Consider the following 21,571-nt stretch of genomic DNA (forward strand, 5'->3'; position numbering starts at 1 on the left):
GTCACCGGAAGTGAAGGGTCTATAAATAGCATGGGAAATCCCAGTGTTTTCACAAGATAGGGGTATATTTAAAAATCATTATGGAGATTAGGCTTCACATCACAAGAAGCAAAATGCACCTATAAAATGTACAGAAATGCTTTTCCTTTCAGAAACTGTTTAAATTTTTAAAATAAGATGAGAACTTTTTTCACAGCACTATGAGGAACAGGGGTAATTTCTGCGTAGGACTATTTTTGCGTACGTTCCAAATGCTCATTGGTTGAATTGGTGGTCTGTAACCTATACTTGTGCATTTATATCAAAGGATTATGTAAGTAATTTGAAAAAATATTCAAATGTATATTTCTTTGAATTTGAATATTAAAACATATATAAAAGAAAAGAAAATAACATCATATTTCCTTAGCCAATCAAAAGACAGAAGACGTCACTGGTGACCTGGGGTTATATTTGAGAGAAACTTGTGGAACAAAAATATTACGAAGGCTTTCCGGTTACCTGGCTGCCCATCTGCTCACCTTATAACCAATAATCTGGTTAAAAAAACTGTCATCAAGAGGCTCTATTGAGAATTGTCTACAAGTACAAGTTATAACACATCCAACTTCATAGAAAGAAGCTATAATGCAAACCTCAAACTGTTTTTAAATAAAAGGACATATACGTAGTAATAAGAGACTGGTTCAGGAGAAGCACTTTATTCTGTAATCACAAGATACATCAGGTGACAAAACAGTCTATAAAACAGCTTAACTCAAAAACCATTAAAGCACTCAAAGTCTTTGAATAAACAAAACATTATAAATAAACTGACAAAAAAAGATACATTACAATTCAATATGAATTTCATGAGACATTATTTTTAAAATCTTGTAAACCAGTCACAAATAATGTGGAAATAAAGAATCTTACAAAGTTTTAACCCTGCCACAAACAACAATGCCCATTTGTTGAGCTTGGTCATTCAATTAAGAAATCATCATCTTGAGTGTTCTTGTGAAAAGTAAATAAATTAGGCTACTTTCAAGATTACTTCCTGATCTTTTTTTACATATCTTATTATTTAAAAGAAAAAATAATAATGAGAGTTTCTTTTTTTAAATTTCGATTAAAACTTCAATTTAAATATTGTTTGAGTCAAGACAAAATTTGTAGACTGTAATGATTAACATCAAGTAAAACTGCATAAACAACCTGAACTGACCATTTTAAGCACTTTTTCTTGTTTTAAGATTTATTTAAGATTCCATTGTTTTCTTAGCTACAAAATCAAGACACTACAATATTTTCTTAACTGACTGTATCAAAAAATTATGTAAGTGGGTATATTTCTTGCCCTGTTATAAAGTGCAAATTTTAGCTCACCCAGAAATGTAAGTATCTGTACACATTTTTATAAGGATGTCGGAACCATGATAAATAAGATTTTTGAGCCATAAAGGCATTTAAATGTTAGAATGACTTTATAAGTTTATTGTTTATATATGATTTTAATGATTTCTTTTGATAATATTTATGCTTGAATTTGTTTATTGTTTATCCAAAAATATTGATCACATGCTTAAACAAACTAATTACTTTATCATAAAGTTGTCTGGATACTGTAAGTGTTCATGATTAAAATATATAAATTGATAATGTGTGGGCCCAATATTTCCTGCATAGAAGTCATGAATTCAACTGGGTTTTTTTTCTTGGTCAAACTAAGACATCCTGGTAACATTGATAAAATTATAAACAATGCAAATTTCAATTATTTCAACGAATTTGAATTTACAAAAATGTTCACAACTTCTCAAAACACCATGCAATGTTTATTTTTCTACAATTGTATCTTTCTTAATTAATGACTACTTTTCCAAAATAAAATACAAATCATTGAACTGTACAATAGTTAGAAAACTTAATTTACAAAAATATAGTCTGAAGATTTCTTTAAATGAGAAAAGGCACCTGAAACCAGACAAAGAATAAACAAGGAACAGTTTGTCTGTCTGTCTGTGTGTATATCATCATTATTATTATTTGTATACTATACATTATGAACAACGAGCTCAAGAAGGATGCAAAAAATGTGGAATGGAAAAATAAATAACTCTCAGAGAGCTAACATCCCTGAAACAGATAATACAAATGTAAACAACAGATATTATTACCAAAACAATAGAATTTCTTATCAATTACTTATTTCTATAAAAAAATTTACAAAAATGTGACAGTTTTGCTTTTTAATAAACACATTAAGTGTAGAACTTCAAGCTTTCAGCTTATTATGGCTTGTCACCCATGACAATTGTTTTACATGATATAACCATCAAATTACTTATATCAAATTACAGAAAATTATTCTAATTATATAATGCTTTATAAATTTCTATTTTTAGGATGTTTTCAATGACATACAGACAATATTCTTTAAAAAAAAAATGATGCAAAATATAAGACTCTTGACTGAGTTGGCTACTTAGTTAAATATTTTAAGAAAAGAAATACCCTTCTTTCACAATCAGATCTTTACACAATGTGTACAGTTTTTGACAACGTAATTTAATGACATATTAACAATATTTTCTCTCTTTTCTTGCAACATATTGCTCCATAAAAGCTTAGGACTATACCTTGTTACCATTATATAGGTGTTCTAGATTACAGACATCATCTATTATCCTGACTACTAGATTATGTAATATGTATAAAAATGTTTCCAAGGTAATACAAACGGTTTGTTTATACTGAACAATATTGGAAGCCGTAAAAATCTCGTGACATTATACATGTATTATAGTATTATTGTGTAAGGTTTTCCATATTGGATTAGTTATTGGGCCGAGGCTAGCCATATTAGATTAAGACATAGCCAAGGACCAATAACTCGGCCAGTATGGAAAAACATAACACAATTATACCTTTATTGACTAACAAGTCCAATACATCATATAGGCCAGAATTGATCTAAACCATGCCGACAAGACTTACTGGACAGATAAAAGCCGTCTTGGACATCTAAATCCTGTATTGGTGCGCTTTTGTTTCTTGTATTTAGGCTAATATTCAAACATTAGTCCATAATAACTTATATATCTAAAATAACTCAGACATGTGTATATCATTACTTTACTAACAAAAGGGAGACAACCTGTCCACTATCAAACTGCCAATCAATTAATTTGAAGTTCTCTTTTTCATATAAATGACTTATATAAACCTACAAATATAACAAAGACTAGAAAATAATGTACACAACTACATTTAGTGTCAATAAGCTTTATATGATTACCGTACTTCTGCGAAAGTGTTTGGGTCTTGCGTTGAAATTCTAAAAATTGTAAGCTTGCATTATATATATTTGCATTTGAATGGAAATGATTAAATGTTAATGCTACATTCAGGTTTTTTTAAAACATAGAGAGACAAGTCAATAAGAGGATAACAGAAAAGTTAAGATGTTCAGTAAATTGCTTCCTTATCAATATTATTTTCTAAAAATGATTATGTGTATTACAACAAGGCGGGGAAAGGACATATAGCCTACAACTGATGAAATGTTGATTGTGTCACCAAAAACAAAAAGAATGTGATATAATACAATAAATAGACATAAGAACTTTATACCATGGAGATGGAATTTTGCAAAATAATACACAAGGAGATCAATCACGGTATGTGCAATAAAATGAAAAAAAATGTAAAATCTAAATTAGGCATGCAAGAAGGTACAAAGTGGAAGATCTTTTAAAATGATATGTTAAATAATCAGTTACAAAATGTGAAACAAAAAATCTGAGAAGAAAACATTTTAGATATATACCTTAAAGATATGGTAATTGAGATTCATGAAAAGAGTACTTGTAATATTTGCATATTATGCATTAACACTAAAAAAAATGGGGAAAATATTTTGTTATACTCACATTATCATTAAGGCAATATTACCAAAAATTGACCAATCATAATTCTTCTTCTACAGTGACATCATGACTGACATCAAATATCATGTGAACATTTTTCTTTAAAATGATAACAGATCCTTAAAACAAAATCTCATTCAGTGTATAACTTAAAGTATGTTAAAGGAGGGACAGTTTCAATAAATAATAATCAATTCTTTGATAGAGGTGAACAATTTACTGAAAGTCATGTTCACATAGTTTCTTTTGTTACTTAGGTTGTCCCCTAAGAAAACTGATCATGTGGAGATGATAATCCATACATACCATATTCTATTAAAGTAATGGAATATACATGTTATATATATGATTAAAACAGAAAATAAACGTCGTAAAATACATGATATTGCAACAAGCAAGCTCTATACTTCTATAAATGCTTGAATATCAGAACTGATGATTAACGAAGTCCCAGCACTATTCATTATATAAGACTTAGCACTATTTAATGATTGTAAGAGTAAGCATAGACTATTTGATGTATAAGACTTTAGTATACTTGCATTGTAAGTCCAAATTAATTCATATTCACAACACAATGACATCTAAGCTTAAAAAGATAAACAAACAAATATACTCATATATAAACAGACCCATGATCTTTACTTTTATTCCTCACACTTAACCCCTTCTTATAATCAACAAACACACATAAAGTTCATAAAAATTAGATATAATTATCATATCAGTTATCATGGTTATGTACACTGGTTTGTAGGTGAACACATTGAAATGTTAACCAAGATAAATCATCACTCAACAATCAGCCGATTACACATATCTTCTAATATAAAAATATAATATAAACTTCACAACTCTCCTCATATCTATTGATAGAAGTATGACACATTATACATAGCTTAACATGACATTTCATGATGGAAAATTTACAAATATATTGTACTATTTAATTATCAGAAAGGTTCTGTACAAGCACCTGCTGTATATTAATCAATATTTTAATTGACCAAATATAAATATATGTAACAATACTTCAAAATAAAGTAACTTTACTTATTACTACAAAATGTATTACAGTATATTTTATCTTTGTTTATCTAAATATGGCAGTAAGAATTTAATAAATTGCAATAAAATACAGTAAAAAGTGTGTAAGTGACAACCTGTATTCAGCAATAATCTGTCTAAAAAGACTATGATCATAATATCCCTATGTACGACCTTCAATGAAAATTAATCTGTACATAAAGACAAACAAGATTTATATAACCAAGATTTAATTTGCCTGGGAAGGTCACATAAGAGACTTAACTTTTCCAAACCAAATCTTAGCTAATAACTGGAGACTCCTAGTGCCAGCTTTGCTTAATGGATGTAAAATGGAATTACAAAGAACTAAATTTTGGCAATTCAACTGAAATTAGTTTCCCTAGGATATCAATAGCATCTTGAAATGGCACTGTCATTCAATGAAAGTTACACAGAGTGGACCATACAGTCCACAACCTTGTAAGGTTTAAAAAAATGGCAACTGCAGTTTAATAGTAACTTAACTATAAAAATTTGTAAATCAGAAGCTAAATCAGTGTTATGTGGCCATCTTTTCAGTGGAGCGGAAAAGAAATAATAAATTTTTCCCAAAATATTCTTGCAAGATTTTGTTAAAATTGGTCCATTGGTTCCCAGCAAATGTTCAAACATTTATGGATTACAGATGATGAACACAAAATTGATTGACCTTTGGTCCAGATGAACAAAGAACTATATAATATATAGGATAAAGGGAAATTTTTTTATTTTTTTCTTTAATACCCAATAAAATCAAACTAATTTCAACATGGTTTAATAGCACAATATAAGTTGACAAACATGGTGTATTATTTAGTTAAAGGCTGAAATTAGTATGTTGAAACTAAGTAGCATTTGTAACTTGATGCCAAGAATTAGTTGTAGTAATGATATTGACTGATGAAATCACTCCAATCATACACTAAGGCAAGCTTTAAGTTTTGAGCTTAACCCTGATCATGTTGTCAGAATACAATCATAGAAAAATATACAGGTTTGCTTTTTATAATGAAACACACATACTCAATACATATTTTTTTATCACACATTCTCAAGACTTATTTGAACAAACATTCAAATCATAAGCAAAAAACATAACATAAATAGTAATAGGTTTTCAACATTAGATCGTTGTGCTATTGAAAGACTATAGAGGAAAACTGTTGAACACAATATACATTCAGATCTTAATGTTCACTGATATCATGTTAAATAATTAAACAAAAATAATTTATTAGAAATTAAATTATTAGTTGTAAGTTATCACAATAACTTCTTACTACTGTACAGCGGGTAATTTTCGTGGGGTGCTAATTTGGGCATATTTTAGCAGTCTATCTAAAAGCACAAATATAAATTCCACAAAATATTTACACAGGGCTTAAGTACTTTAATACTTATTGCACAACTTAGCATACACCAAACTCAGAAACACAAAATTTTTGTAAACCATTTTCCCTCAAAATCCCAAATTTCACACCCACAAAAATAACCCAAAATGGTAACACACCTTCAATCAATTCATCAATTGGAAGTTTCACTTTTTTAAAACTGAAAATGTATGTCTTTTAATTTTACTTTATAACAGACACTAAAATATATCTATCTAAAAGACAAAAATTTTCAAAATGCTATCCCAACACTGAGAAAATACTCTAGAAGTAATTAATACAGAATATTACGTCTTAACCTTTTTTCTTAGAAACAACAATAGTGAAATAGATTTAAATTTACAATTAAAGAACATCACAATTCTAAAATTTCTTGTTGATCAGCTAAAGTTGATACTCCTGTTTGTGGTTCTGTAGGGTTTAATATACTGTCTTCTATATCATCTTCTTGTACTTCCTCAAATCTATCAAAAGTGAAAGATCAATCAACAAGCATCAATTGTACAATATTTTCAAATAATTAAAATTTCATAATGTAAAGTTTTGTTATTATCTTTCAACAACTGAACTTTTAGATCCTTCATTCTGGAATCAAAACAGGGATTTTTTTTTTGTTCTGCAACTAGGAATCACTGATGGCATATCAATATTCAACTTAAATAAAGATCCTGGCAAATCTCTGTATGGACTATGATACATCAACGACCTATTTCGTTTCCCCTTGGTTGGTAGCACTTCCAAAATCAATAATGCTTTAATTACTTGGTAAGTTTGAGTACATAGTTCACAATGGGTTTCCTTTTAAGTCATGGTAAAATTCATTGGACCATCAGACATGACTGGTACTTTTAGCTGCCGGTCCGGTAAACTTTGTGTGATTTCCGGACCAGATGTCCAGTACATTTTTGTTTATTAGACACGCCTCAACCGAACTTCCGGTCTATGGATGGCATCCGAATCGAGGCAAATTTAAATTGGATCAGAGAAATGATTTCGGTCCGGCAGACAATTGTTCGGTCCAGCAGATTTTGTTAGGTTGCCATACCAGATGTCCAACAGGTTGAAAAATGATTTCGCCAGGTCTGTTTTAATGGCCAGATTGTTGGCATATTTAGGGGGTGTTTATGGGTAGGACCTCCTCCTCCTAAGTTAGAAATTTTAGTTAACTTTGCGTTTTTAGATTAAAAAAAAAAAAACAAAAACAAAAAAAGCTTGAACCCCCTTTTTCTGTAAGCACGTCCTTTTCTAAATCCCTGGATTTACACTCAGATAATGGTTTTTCTTTTGATACTGGTTTTTTTAATACAATAATTATTCAAAGGTACAGTTTACACTTATAATATCCAATATTTCACACCTATGGATGACATACCTATCATATGAAGCCTCTTGTGTTATCTTGTCTAACTCATTCTCTTCATTACTACATTTTGTCTTTATTAAGTATAAAATGGCACTTATAATCAACATAACACCTGAAAAAAAAACAAATACCTATATGTTGTGAAAAAACATTTAAATGCAAAGAGCATGAATAGATCAAAGATCAAAACTACACTGTTATTTACAAGTAACATTGTTTATATTTTTTGGCCTAGTTCCATAACAAATTAAATGTCATGGTGTCAAGTTAGTGGTACTACAAGTAAAGCCTATAATCAGGCAGTCTTAAGGTTTTGTTGAATGGCATCATTCATGTAAGTTCACTCATAATATATTTTTCCAATGGCTATTTGAATTTATGATTTGACTCAACCATGAAAAAAAAATAAACAAACAAGTCCAATAACATGTCTGGACCTATGCCACTTTCTCATGTTTATCAAATTTGTTCCATAGTTAAAGGTGCATAGCTTCACTCTATGTATAAACACTGTGAAGTTTGAATATAATTGACTCAGAACTTTTTGAGTTAAAGATTACACAAGTATGTACCCATACGTATGACAATGGATGAATGGACAGACAGATTACGTCCAGACCTGTTTTCACTGTAGATGACACAGGTTAAACTTTCCAGTAAGTACACCACTACCAATTGTACTTTAGCAGTAATCACTGAGCATGTTGGATTTTTTTCAATATTTTTTTTTAATACATGTTATGAATAACAATATATTGCTGTAATCAAATAAACTGAAATGTCAAGACATACTTTAACAGATCAACATGTTCTATATGTGAAACATCTGTGTCCAATCAATACCTGATTGATAAAGTTAATATATATGTTTTCATGAATGAACCAAGTTGTGGTTTTTGTTACATTAAAGTTCAGTGGTCATTCTGATATAAATTTTTGTTACACATTGTATAACTTTATATTAAAATTAATGAAAAATTAATGCATAAACTGATAACAGAACTATATATTTCGCATTCCACTAAATGGGTCCGGATGGAAAAAAAACAAACCTTAATTATATCCTTAGGGTAGAGCATGTTATATTCTATCCCAGAAATAAAAAAATAGGGTTATCCTGTTTTCAAAACAACCGAAAGTATATCACAAATTAGAAAATAGAAGTTGTAAATGCATCCAAGGACAGGAACACTGTTCTAGTATTCCACTTTCCTGTCACCAGGAGCAAGAGAAATTTTGGTGTTATTTATGATAACCCACTTCGGCAAGTAGAAATTTCGATTTTTGAAAGGATTTGTGAAGTATGGACAGAAAATTTTAAATCTTAGCAAGTAAATTTCCATTTCAACTTTTCCCATGGAAACCTAAAATTTAAAAAAATCCTAGAACACTGTTAAGGAAATGGAAGTTTTCCTCTTGACAAAAACAATCTTCAGTACCACAAGAAATAGACTAGAGAACTGTTCGTAAACTCACAAAGTGATACCTCTGATTGCTACATGTAAAACCCTTAAGTTTGATTATCTCCTTTTGCAGGTATGTAACAGTAATTATGAAGCCTTATCTTCTTGTAGTATAATTTCATCAAAATCCATTGTGCAGTATAAAAGAAATTGTGCTTATAAAATATGTTGACAAATGGAAAGACATACAAAAACAAGGTGTCTAAAATTTTGGTTGTCCTTATGTCAAAAGCAACCTTAAGTACAATCAGATACAATTCTTTACATTTAGAATCATATATTAATAGGATGATTGGGAAAAGTGAATAACCAAAATATGTTGATGAATAGCGAAAGTCTAAGCACACAAGTTAAATCTTTGTGTTCTTGGCACGAGCAATTATATATTGGTTATTCACAATAACCAATTGATTATATAGATATCCTTCACTATTCATTGCTATTTTCGACATGAATTATAAATTTTGTGAACGGTGGAGTGATATTCGTGTTGTGATGTTTAGGCCGGAGAAAGTCAGAGGGTGAAATTACTGAAATTTCACAGTGTGAATGATCAAAAATTTTTACACTGGGATTAATAAAAATTATTACCAGTTTCTAACAGAATGAATATACAGTATGTAAAACATAAACATTTCTCCATCTTCTACAAGTCTTACTATCGATAAACATTGATGTATTATCATTTGTAGGACTGATACACCATATGATTTTGTCATAATAAACGAATCACTTTAGATACTAACTTATGAATACATATTACATAGTAAGTAAATTTATAAATTGTGGAATATTATTCTTGTTTCTGAAGTCAACACCATTGCTTAAAATGGATGTATCATCTACAGGAGACACCAAAAGGCAATGAACCTTATCAAATTCTGCACTTAAAACATCTACTCTACGGCACTAAAATATATGTACCAAGTCAAAATTTGAAAAATTAATATTACAGTCTTTTAAATCTTACTTCGACTTATAATGCACAGTCATGCAAAATACAAGAAGACTATTTTGTGTACTATGTAAATACCACTTCTCATGCAGGGGCTGCTCTAACTTCCAGAATTCTGTCGCCAGAAAAATTGCTAGCTGCCATTTTTTGTCGCCAATTTTCAGAAATTAGAGCCAAAAGGTGGCAAAAATATGATAGTTTTAAGTCTACTGATGAATTAGAATGTACCAAGATTCACTCTTGAAGCATGTATAAAGCAGGTTTTTAGCTCTAGTCTGTCACTTTCATATGCATAAAATTATAAAGTATTACTGCAGAAACAGGTATTTTATTTCTTTCAAGGACTTTATATAACTATTCTCATATTGTCCCTGATTTTATAACATGCTCACCTTCGTCCTTTATGGTCTAATTTATCTTACAATATAATTTGATTCTTTTTTTCAAGTGATAAAATTTCTAGCAAACTTTATTTTGTACCATGGACCATTAATTGTGTCCCTGTTTAATTATTTTGATATCTGAGTAGTATTTCCTTAATTAGATTTTGGGAATCCCCATTCTATTTGTTTACCGATTTTCCTGCCAAAAAGTCACATGGCAAAAGTGTAAACAAATGTCATCCATTTTCTTTCATCAATTCTTTAATTTCTAAGTATTTAGACACTTCCTGATGGGATAATCATTGTTAATTGGATTTAATTTATTGTTATTAGGTAAATCTGTTTCTGAATGTATCACAGGGCTGTGAAGCTTGTACATGTATGTAGCCACATGTACATGGCCATAATTGTGTTTACCTTTGACCAGATGATCAGAGTTTTGATTGGCTCAATAACATATTTCCATTTGATTGACACCTCCCATGAGGATATTGTCAGTCATGGTCAACCTAGTCTAATTACCTTTAATTGCATTCAGTCCTAAATTGGTCATGGTCAATCAACTCTGACCAGGTGTCAACACAATTGTTTAATTAGAGAGAATATCCATTGCTGATAAACTTCCTGTTAATTTTAGTATACAAAACCTAGGTGCCAAGAAAATCGCCAACTGGTTATTTTTGTCGTCAGATAAAATAAAAAATCGCAAATTGCGACATTGGCGAAGCCCAGCGCACCCCTTACTCATGTTATGAATAAGAAGATAAAAATCTTACCTGAAATTATACCAAGCCAAACCGTTTTAGGTTGTATAAAACAAGGTACAGAAAATAAAAAATACAGGATTCCTTTCTTCCAGTTGTCTACCATAACTATAGCTGTCCAAATATGTTTGGTACAGCTTTCTTCTTCTCTGTAATGATAAAACAGGAAATAAAAAACGTAAATACATAAATTTTTCACCAATATCTACTACTTTTGATAGTATATATGCTTTCAACTCATGTCCTAAATTTCAAAATTTCATCATTTTAACAATTTTTATACTCTGAATAGTCATTTACTTATGATTTGTTGCTACTTCAGTCATTTTGATGTAGATAAATACTGATGCTTCGTGTGTCTGCATAATATTCTTTAATGTACATTTAATATACAATAACTGATAGCTATTTCGATAACTATGCTTTGATTTAAATAGTTTGGAGTGTGGTCAGTAGTATACCAGTATGCACATTGTTTAAGCCATATTATACAAGTCAAAATATAAAAATAACTTGAATTTTATTGTATTATTTTCAAATAAAATTAATCAAAAATGACTTAACAGGCAGTATTTTTTTCTAGCAATGAAGCAAACTCAAAGGACAAAAACAAACAATAAATCTTAATGAAATATGAGAGAGTGGGAAACCCCTTGAATAAAGATCAAATTCAGATCCTCCTTTTCTTTGAATATCTGAAGTCAAGAGTTGATTTTATACTTCAGTATACTATTCAGTGTCCTAGCTAGAGCAAAATGGAGGGGCGCCACACCCCGTCCCTATCACACCCGTGCTCCTCTGCCCCTATTGAGTGCCCCCTTAGTGCCCATTTACAATTATCTAAATGGCCCTTTAAGATTTCCCCTCTTGTTAATAAATTAACCCAAGCCAATTAAGAAGTGTCACCTGCATTTACTACATCCTGTCGTAAACCTGGTAAACCTCAGGTAATTATCGGTGATCAATCAGCTGACCAGGGTTATCGGATACATAATGATTGACAAGTAGAAAATGAATCCCGATTGGATCTATAACAATTTTATGGGCAGCCAATCATTGGTTAATAATTAATTTCTACTGTACTGTTAATTTTACAATATTTTCAAGTTAACAGGTCTAAATTTTGAAGAACTACCGGTGTAATTGTAAACAATTGCATGTTGCGCATGTTTGTTTATTCAAAATGTCAGTTACCTCCCTTATAGTTTCAATATTTTTAAAATTTTCTATATCTTCAACAGTAAAGGACATTTTCCATAAGTTGTAATTGCAATAGTTATAGATATTCGTTCTACTTACATAAGACTTTGATATTTAATTGGAGCAATATTGAATATTTGTAACATTTCATGCAACATTTCACCTCATAGTATGTCATTAATGTAAAGAATCACTTGCCCTTATGACTAACAAGGATTAACATACAACCTCACTGCAAGAACATTGACAAATTAAGTCCACAACAAAATCTGCTCATACTGAATCTGAATTCATAACTCTAACACATGGGAACATAAGGCTTCAGTAATACATTTCCAGATCATTCACCTCTATATTTGTGTGATATATCAGATGTATCTGTTTTCTAAATGCACTTGGTCATCTGAGAAAGGTCTTTCAATACAATAAGGGTGTCATGCATATATTAATCATGCAGTCAAATTTACTCAGTTTGCAAATTATGATGCGACCTTCATTTTCAAAAGTTGGCAGGTAAGCAATAAGAATACAAATTACTGACTTAACACAAACATACAAAATCAATGTCCCTTTTTTGTTGAAAAAAAAAAATGCTACGTGTTAAAGTGCCCTCTTCCCTGCACTCCTCTATTTTCAAATCCTAGCTAGAACAGAGCTATTTCTTTACAAAATTTACTTTTATGATGAGATAAACGTCAAAAGACTATTGACTGATCAATAGTTTCCTAAAAATTGCCCTCCAAGAAATATTTGACCACAAGTGTAATTATATTACACAGAATTTTCATTGGCTAGGTTTTAACTCCCCATTGGTAGCATTCGGCGTTCATAGTTAACTTATCAAGGCTGAGTCTGGAGATTTCAAATTTCAGTCAGACAACTCAAACATCATGGATAGTGCAAAGTCCGCAGGTCAATTCACGTGTCTGTCTACTCACATTTAAAAATATGACTGTGTATGTAACTACTATAATAGGTATATGGAGTTACTAAATTTGGAATTGAACATTTCAGTACCCAATATTTTTATATTCATTCAGAGACTAAATATTTTGACAACCCTGTGAACCAAACAAATAAATTAACATTCAATGCTGTGAACAAGATTTTGTTTATTTTTTGTGGGCTTCACACAGGTTTTATTAAATTTCCTGTGAATTTTATTATATTTTATAGGAAGTCCAAAAAATGATTGAATGATATCAAACAATTATATGAGGCAGGTGTAACCTGTAAGAGAAACAAACTGAATATATTGATATGTTGTGCCTTCTGCAGTTTTACATAAATTAGGATTTATTTCAGAATTTAACAAAAATTTTAGATACACTATTGCTACAAGCATTTTGTTTTAGTTAAAGATATGCTTTGAGGCTCAAGCTCTAAGCGCTTCTAAGGTCATTGGTTACATTCATATTAAGTCCTCTATAAACTTACCCTTGACAAACTGCAACTAAATAATTCATGGCAAAAACAAGTTCCAAGAACGTAACAAAAAAAGCTGCAAGTCTGAAAAGAAAATTCTACAATTAAGTTAAGTATTTACTGCACATGGTATCTAATAAATAACTTATCTTCCTGAACAGCAGAAGTACCAATACTAAAGGAACATAAGAGGGAATCCTTCTACAAATCAATATGTGGAAATGCCTTAATTGTGACACACAGAACTAATCACATAACAGGAAGAATCAAATAAATTCACACAAAATAACAAAAGAAAGAATCCTACTAAAAACAAGAGGCTCCCAGGAGCCTGAATCACTCACATGGTTAAATTTTTGCCTTTCAAGGGTAATAACTCTAACAAGGAGTTGTCCAACAATTTTGACTCATAAAAGACTTTGATAGGACTTTCCATACAGATCATTTCATCAACTGAGTTTCTTTCTATCTATTATAGTTTTCAAGACAACTGCTAAAAACCTCATTTTGGCCTTTCAAGGGCAATTACTCTAACAAGGAGTCTTCTGACCACTTTGATCTTTTGAAGACTTTTTTATGATAAGGATCATTTTGGCAATTAAAATTAAAAAAATTATGGAGACATAAGAGAAAACTTCTGGCTGATCCCTTTATTCTATGTTAAGTAACAGTGGCCATGTTTTTCCATGGATAAAAATGTTTTCAAAATTTTTTGACAGATCAAAAACCATCACATCAGTTCTATACCGGATACCCCAAAGTACATTCATATCAAGTTTGGTTCCATTGATCAAGAAGTGTTAGAGAAGAAGAGTTTTGAAAAATTGTTAATGACGACAGATGACAACGAAGAGCGTCAAGTGATGGTAATAGCTCACATCGGCTTCGGCCAGGTGAGCTGACAAGGGAGAACTCATGTGCTCAAGAAGGATGATTCATTTCTGCATCCTGCAAGACACAGCTGTGCTGTTCAATGAATTTCACTTCTTGTGAAAGATTTTTAAAAAGTATAAGACACATAGGGGCATTATCCATTCCTATGCCAATTCAATGATGTTTACCAAGAAACACTAGTGTAAGCCTCACACAAGATAACCAATATGCTAACAATGTAAAAGGAACTCTTTCCTATGATGAGTTCTAGAGCCCATCATAGTATGTACTAAGATATGCCAGACACCTAATGCAAGGCATATTATCTCAATGAAAAACTTCAGAAGATGATTATTGGTCTCCTAGATTTTATCTTCCTTTCTCACTATTGTATGGGTGTCAAAACAATGAATTTAATATCTAATCAAATTAATATAGTGCTTACGGTTGATCATGTATCTAAATGTTGATGAAAAAATGTAAGGTACAGTCGAACCTCGTTAAGTCTAAATTGAAGGGACCATGCAAAAATGGTCAAGTTATCCGTGGTTCCAGTCATCCGAGGTCAAGTATAAACAGGAAATAGTTTGGTTGATGATTGTTTCTGCATTTACATCATTTGTTTTGCTTGTATATGTACATCACTTTACAGGGTACTTCATGATGTCTTGCATTTTATATCAGAAGATATTTATGTGTTTGTGGTATATCATGTTAGAAATACTAAACAGCACCAAGTGTTTAAGGGAAATTTGCTTTATATTTTTTCCATATTGAAAATGTCGTAAGTTCATAACATGCTGCTTTGTATGTCCACAATCAGGAGTAAAGTCAAACCATGTGCTCTACATTACTCAGAGATGACTTTACAAAGCCTACAAACAAATGGCAAAATCGGAAGTAAATATACAGTTAAAAAAAAAAACAAATCATAACGGTTATATCCGGATTTGAAACAGCGGAATTCCACTAAAAAGCAAAAAAAAAAAAAAAAAAGTCTGATTACTACGATAAGATTTCAGATTTACTAGCAAAAGAATGTAGTCATTGAAATACACTTACTATCATCTGTTTGATATTTAATTAAATGGTCAGATACCATTACAATTCAGCTGTATTTTTAAATTTTTTTTATCAAAATACTCAACATCACTGTAAGTATGAATTCTGACATGTGATTAATAAAATTTTGTTTCTTTTCAGTACACACACAATTTTGGATAATTAAATACACAAATCACGTCATAAAGAGTGTCAACAAATAACTAGCCATGCTAATCATTGTAAAAACGCACTTTGATCATATTTTGTAATAAGACAATCAGTTTTCCGACTTATTAGTTCACTTCGAGACATAGGCATTAATTAATCTTGAAGTCCTTCAGAAGAATGATTGATAACCTCAAGTTATCCAAGGTTTTGATTCATCCGAATTTGAGTCATCTGAGGTAAAATTGTATTTGAGTAAGGGGAGTTTTGCCTGGACTTTATAATTAGTTATCCAAGGTTTCTATTCTTCCAAGTTTGACACATCGAGGTTCGACTGTAGTAACAGTAGTTATTATCATGTATGTATATATAATTAAAACAGAAAATGTCTCTGCCATCTTCATTCATAGGCAGTTTTTCTATTTAATTTAGCATTCTTATACTTGTGATCTTTGTCTATGATGAAGCAGCTAAATTTTGAGCAACAGATTTTACAGCTAAAATAGTTATGAGATACGAGCGCCACCTCCATGCTGCCACAGTTCAGCACACTAACCACTACGTCACCAGTCTCCCCCCCCCCACCCCACCAAAAAAAATTATTAGTTAATGGAGTGAATCCACTGCTGAACTGCAGACGATGCAGCAAGGATAAATATTAGCAGTCGCCCAGTAGCCCATGGCTACTAGCTTTTGAGCTGGGCTACCAGACTTTTGGGTAAAATTTGGTTGAACACATAGAAAATATTACACTAAAATATGGTTTGGGCTACCAGCTTGCATTTCCTAATTTTTACCCCTGCGCAGGGAAATGAGATGCACTCTGCTAGGTACTTGTTATACATGGAATTTTTCACTGTAAATGTGTGACACACAAAATCTTTTCAAATTTACAGTGGAAATAATGGTGTGCTGAAAAACAATAAAGAAAAAACTGCCACAAAATTTTCCTGTCTTAGAGTACAAGTGTTAGATGAACTATCCTCAGTTTTTCAAGCACGACATTGCACAAGTATATCAATTTTTTTGTAACTATTTAGAGGTAAAGATCTAGAGTATACAGGCTACATCTACAAAATGTATATAGCTTCTAATGAGAATGAAATGTCAAGTTGACAAGCATTTATTTCTAACACAGTAGCACTAATAATTTTATCAATACTATACATGTACATGTAAATTGCTACTTACGTTAAATAGTACCCTAATATATGACCATAATAGACTGCTTCAACTCCAGATCCCCATAAACCTAAAATGATAAAACAGTCATATTGGATTATACAGAGTAATCAAGGGAACCAAGGTTATAGCGGTAATCAAAAGAATGTAATCCAGGGACAAAGACCAGACATGGAAAACAGACATACACAACAAAGAACATAAAGTAACTAAAATCATACATACAAAGTAACAAAAGTAAATGAGCAACTCGGACTCCACTAAAAACTGGGAGCATGGACCAGGTGCACCAGTACGGTAAGTGTCCTCTGCTTTTCTAGAAACACCCGCCGAGTTGCTCATAAAAAGTCAAGTCCGGGGTAGACAAACGCGGAAAGGAAAACTATGACCCGTTGAATAAATCAGTTTTCATGGTGCTGATGGATACACCATAACGATCCACGAGTTCATGATGACGACCATAAAACTTCTGTAGTGATGACTTCAATCTTGTAGCAACATAACCCTGTTCCAGAAGCCTATTTGTTAGAGTTCTAGCGCGATACAAAAAGTCTGCGTATGAAACAAGCAACGAAAAACTAAATATAGTATTGGTCTTTGAATGTGTTTTCTATTGGCATGTGAAATCGATCACAAATGAGAAACAATGCATGTACAGTGTCTGTTGAATTACTTTGGCTAATTTGCAGCACTTGAAAACACAGAATTTCAGCAGAGTTAGGTTGTGTCAATACAACACAAAAAAAATAATAATGTTGTGTTTCCAATCATCCCTCTAAAATTTTGTAGTGTCAGTAGGTAAGGATTTTTTAGATTTTTATTTTTTTTCTTGTAATTCTGAAATAAAATAAGAATGACACCAAACTCAAAACACAATAAAGATTAAACATGTAAAAGACTTAGTCAATATTTTTGACACCTCAAAAGAAAAGGTAAGGCTGCGCTGGCAAAAAAGTGTTGATTGTAAACTATAGCAACAAATTAATTAAGTTTTTTTTGGAAAGTTTATGTTCCATAATTTTCATAATGGCTAAGCATATAATTTGTACATGTATGTCAAATCTTCAAAGGCTGCAAAATATGACCATATATCTTCTGACAGGTGAAAATCTTACAGAATAATTTTAAAGTTAATTGTAAAGCCTGTCTGAAGGTCAAAAGCATGACATTTCAAAATATGCATTTAAATAGGTAATTCAAGATCAGTTTACTGTTAATAATTGATATTCTGATTCAGAGCCACTGTTCTAGTAACTTGTAGTTGTATATAAGAATAACATGACACAGATAACTGCATTATTATGCCAAAAAGGTAGGCCATTGCATTTTAGTGGACTACAACTGTTCAAGTTCTCGAACATGAACTTGGCTTTTGACAGTGTACATTATTAATACCTATAAATGGTGACGTTATACAATATAGGTTCTATATAATGAAACAGATAGTTCTAATGAATACAATCATCAGTCAGAATGATCTCAAATGTCATTACCAGGTCAAGCAATGCCAAGGGTCAAACAGTAAACAAAACAAATCAATCAACAAGTTCGTCTAAAAATAGCTCGAAGTGGCGTGACACCGTTTCAGGCGTTTGTTAACGACAAGCATGTTCTTCAGAATATTTTTACTTACTGAACGCTGTGATAATACCCCAGAATCTACAAAACCATACGAAGAAGTCCCAACCATAATTTGAACATATGTCACTACACGAGGCCATTCTGGGATCTGAAAATGAGGACTTAAGAAGTTAAAAACAAAGCAACGTGCTCCAAGTAACCAGCCATCGTACGATAGAAAACCGGATGTTGATTCGGATATTCTCAGGCTTGACGGTTCATCGGTATATGAGTTTAATTTTCGCGGCAAGAAGTATCAGTCCTTCTGAGAGTTATGCTTAAAAATGATAGCTTTCCTGGGAATTTGAAAAAAGGGGCCCAGACCATAATATGCTCATTTTGCCAATATTTAAAAAAAATTTAAACTTCTAACAAGGATTTTTATAGAAGCCTACTTTAAAAATCCTTGCTTCTAACAAAAAGGACGTGACTCAGTTGGGTCAGGGGCTATAATAATAATAGTATAGTATTGTTACGACTTTACGACAAACGTGATGACTTCTCATTCAGAACTGTGAACTTTCCTTTCATCTGTGGCAACATCTCTTCAGCACCTGCGTATGGAGTTTTCATATAACAACTCATACGTTATGCCAGAGCTTGCCGTAACTACGCAGACTTTTTGTATTGCGCTAGACTTCTTACAGTTGGACTTCTGGAGCATGGTTATGTTGCTACAAGATTGAAGTCATCGCTACAGAAGTTCTACAGTAGTCATCGTGAACTCGTGGGTCGTTACGGTGTGTCCTTCTGCACCATGAAAACTAATTTTTTCAACGTGTCATAGTTTTCCTTTCCTCTTTTGTCTACCCCGGACTTGGCTTTTTATGGACAACTCGGTGGGTGTTTCTAGAAAAGCAGAGGACACTTACCCTACCGGTGCACCTAGTCCATGCTCCCAGTCTTTAGTTGATTCCGAGTTGCTCATTTACATTTTTGTTACTTTGTATGTATTATTTTAGTTACTTTATGTTCTTTGTTGTGATTGTCTGATTTCCGTGTCTGGTCTTTGTCCCTGGATTACATTCTTTTAATTTCCGATAGAATTTTGGTTCCCTTAATTACTCTTTGATCATATTTAGGCCAATATTCGAACCTTAGTCAATAATTGGTAATATAAAGTCCCTGCATGGGCCAGTGATTATATTAAGATCCGGTTAAACCAGTTCAACCCCATATTTTTGTATCAGTCCCAAGTCAGAAATTATACGAGATAAAAAGATGTGGAAAATATATTTTAATGTTTTGTTCGTGCGCATCGTCTGATTCTATCGCTGGTTAAAAAAATTGCCAATATATTCATGAGCCATTTGCATCCTTTGCTTCAATGTAGTTACTGCCTTGTACAGACCTGCTAGCAAATTCAATATTATAAAATGCCCCCCCCCCCCCGTTTTTGACATCCGTTAACTTATTAACTTATTTTGTATACTTGTTTACGTTCACTATGTAACGGGAGTGAGATATAATTGTACATTGTATAATCCACTTACCTTAAGGATTGTATATTCAGCCGAATCGATTTGTCATTGAACTGCTCTTCCATTGCGAATATATGCTCACTGTGCTAACAAAACCATGTCAGCAGTTAGAACGCTGCACAGTTCACGCATGGTTAACATGAACATGCAGCCCAAACTGTGAAAAGTTCTAAGTAAAAAAAAAACTTTAATTCGAGGCATATTTACACCATTGTTCACATGCGACGACAACGTGTAGTGTGTGATTTTACACTACATCGCATCAAGGCGAAGTCTGACAAAATACGTTGTTGAGAAACACAATTATAGGACAAGGAAACTAGCATCTTTTTTTAGCGAACATACCACAGATGTAAGCATAATTCGTGTTCTAACAGGCTTATATGCAGTATAATTTTAATGGACCCAATTTAAAAACTATTATTTTCATAATCACAAGGTCTTCATGGACTCAGAGCTAAAATACTTGGATTTCCTGAGTATGAGCTTTTATAGATTACTACGTTGCATTTTCTATATCGGTCCGTGTATTAATACGTGACTTCCATATCAAGTCCGAGGGCTCTGCTTGAGGGCTAATATTTGTCGAGGGTTGATGCAAGGGGCGATATAGAACAATTCAATATCATAACCTTTTTATCATATATTTGAATCAGCACAAAAACTCCAGGTGACTATTTTAAGTCATATTTGGTTTTAATTTCTTCATTTGCAAACAAATTATCTGATTTATAATCAAAACCTTTATGACGTTACCATTGATGATGAGCTTATATCGATGAAGTTACCGTTGAAGATGGGCCAATAACCAGCTATCTGAACACGGAGCTGGTATCGGCTTGCAACTTCCGGCGTTATGAAAGGGGCAAAAACGACAACACTTCCAAATATGTGATAACACGTGTTGGGGACGTGTGTTACAATGTAATCATTGAACTCGAGAGCTCCATAACCACCATATCTCATTTGTTAATTTTTTTTTTCTTTTTAAACGTATGTTTTGCTCATTTCGCTGTTGACTCAGAGTGAGGCAGTATTATACGAATATCTTGACAACACGCACCGCCTATATATCCTATCTTGTCAGATAAAGCATGAGCTTTTTGTAGGTTATCATAGTTTCAAAGCACCGAACTTATTCCGGAATATTTCCATGGATACTGCCAATTTCATGGTGCTTGACAGTGTGTTACCATAGGCGGATCCCTCTTTTGCCCGAAAAGATTGGTTGATCAGTGGAGGGGTCCCCCTGTTTGGATTTTTTATCCGCTATCCACTTGAAC

General features: G+C 32.0%; 1 protein-coding gene across 2 annotated transcripts; it reads right to left on the reverse strand.

Annotated features, from left to right (window-relative positions):
- Positions 1 to 685: 685 nt before the first annotated feature.
- LOC148619256 (transmembrane protein 72-like) lies at positions 686 to 20,552 on the reverse strand. 2 transcript variants are annotated; one of them, XM_088578938.1, is made up of 7 exons: positions 20,301 to 20,552; positions 18,821 to 18,916; positions 17,197 to 17,257; positions 13,936 to 14,007; positions 11,311 to 11,447; positions 7,743 to 7,845; positions 686 to 6,834 (listed from the first exon to the last, which is right to left on the reverse strand). In XM_088578938.1, the coding sequence occupies exons 2-7, from the start codon at positions 18,906 to 18,908 to the stop codon at positions 6,726 to 6,728; spliced, it is 570 nt and encodes a 189-aa protein (XP_088435064.1). In that variant the 5' UTR covers positions 18,909 to 18,916; positions 20,301 to 20,552; the 3' UTR covers positions 686 to 6,725. The 2 variants fall into 2 exon arrangements, with proteins under 2 accessions (XP_088435064.1, XP_088435065.1); XM_088578939.1 differs by lacking the exons at positions 13,936 to 14,007; positions 20,301 to 20,552 and having other exon boundaries at positions 18,821 to 18,987.
- Between the last annotated feature and the right edge of the window lie 1,019 nt (positions 20,553 to 21,571).

The sequence above is a fragment of the Perna viridis genome, chromosome 4, assembly GCF_037379345.1.
Source record: "Perna viridis isolate PV_CMFRI_1.1 ecotype Kerala chromosome 4, ASM3737934v1, whole genome shotgun sequence".
NCBI classification, from domain to species: domain Eukaryota; kingdom Metazoa; phylum Mollusca; class Bivalvia; order Mytilida; family Mytilidae; genus Perna; species Perna viridis.

Coding starts and splice junctions, on each gene's coding strand:
- LOC148619256 (XM_088578938.1), bottom strand. CDS start 18,908: ATGGCCTCGTGTAGTGACATATGTTCAAATTATGGTTGGGACTTCTTC. Junction 11,448..13,935: donor TTAGTTGCAGTTTGTCAAGG/GTAAGTTTATAG, acceptor TTATCATTACAG/AGAAGAAGAAAGCTGTACCA. Junction 6,835..7,742: donor CAAGAGGCTTCATATGATAG/GTATGTCATCCA, acceptor CACTTTTGATAG/ATTTGAGGAAGTACAAGAAG.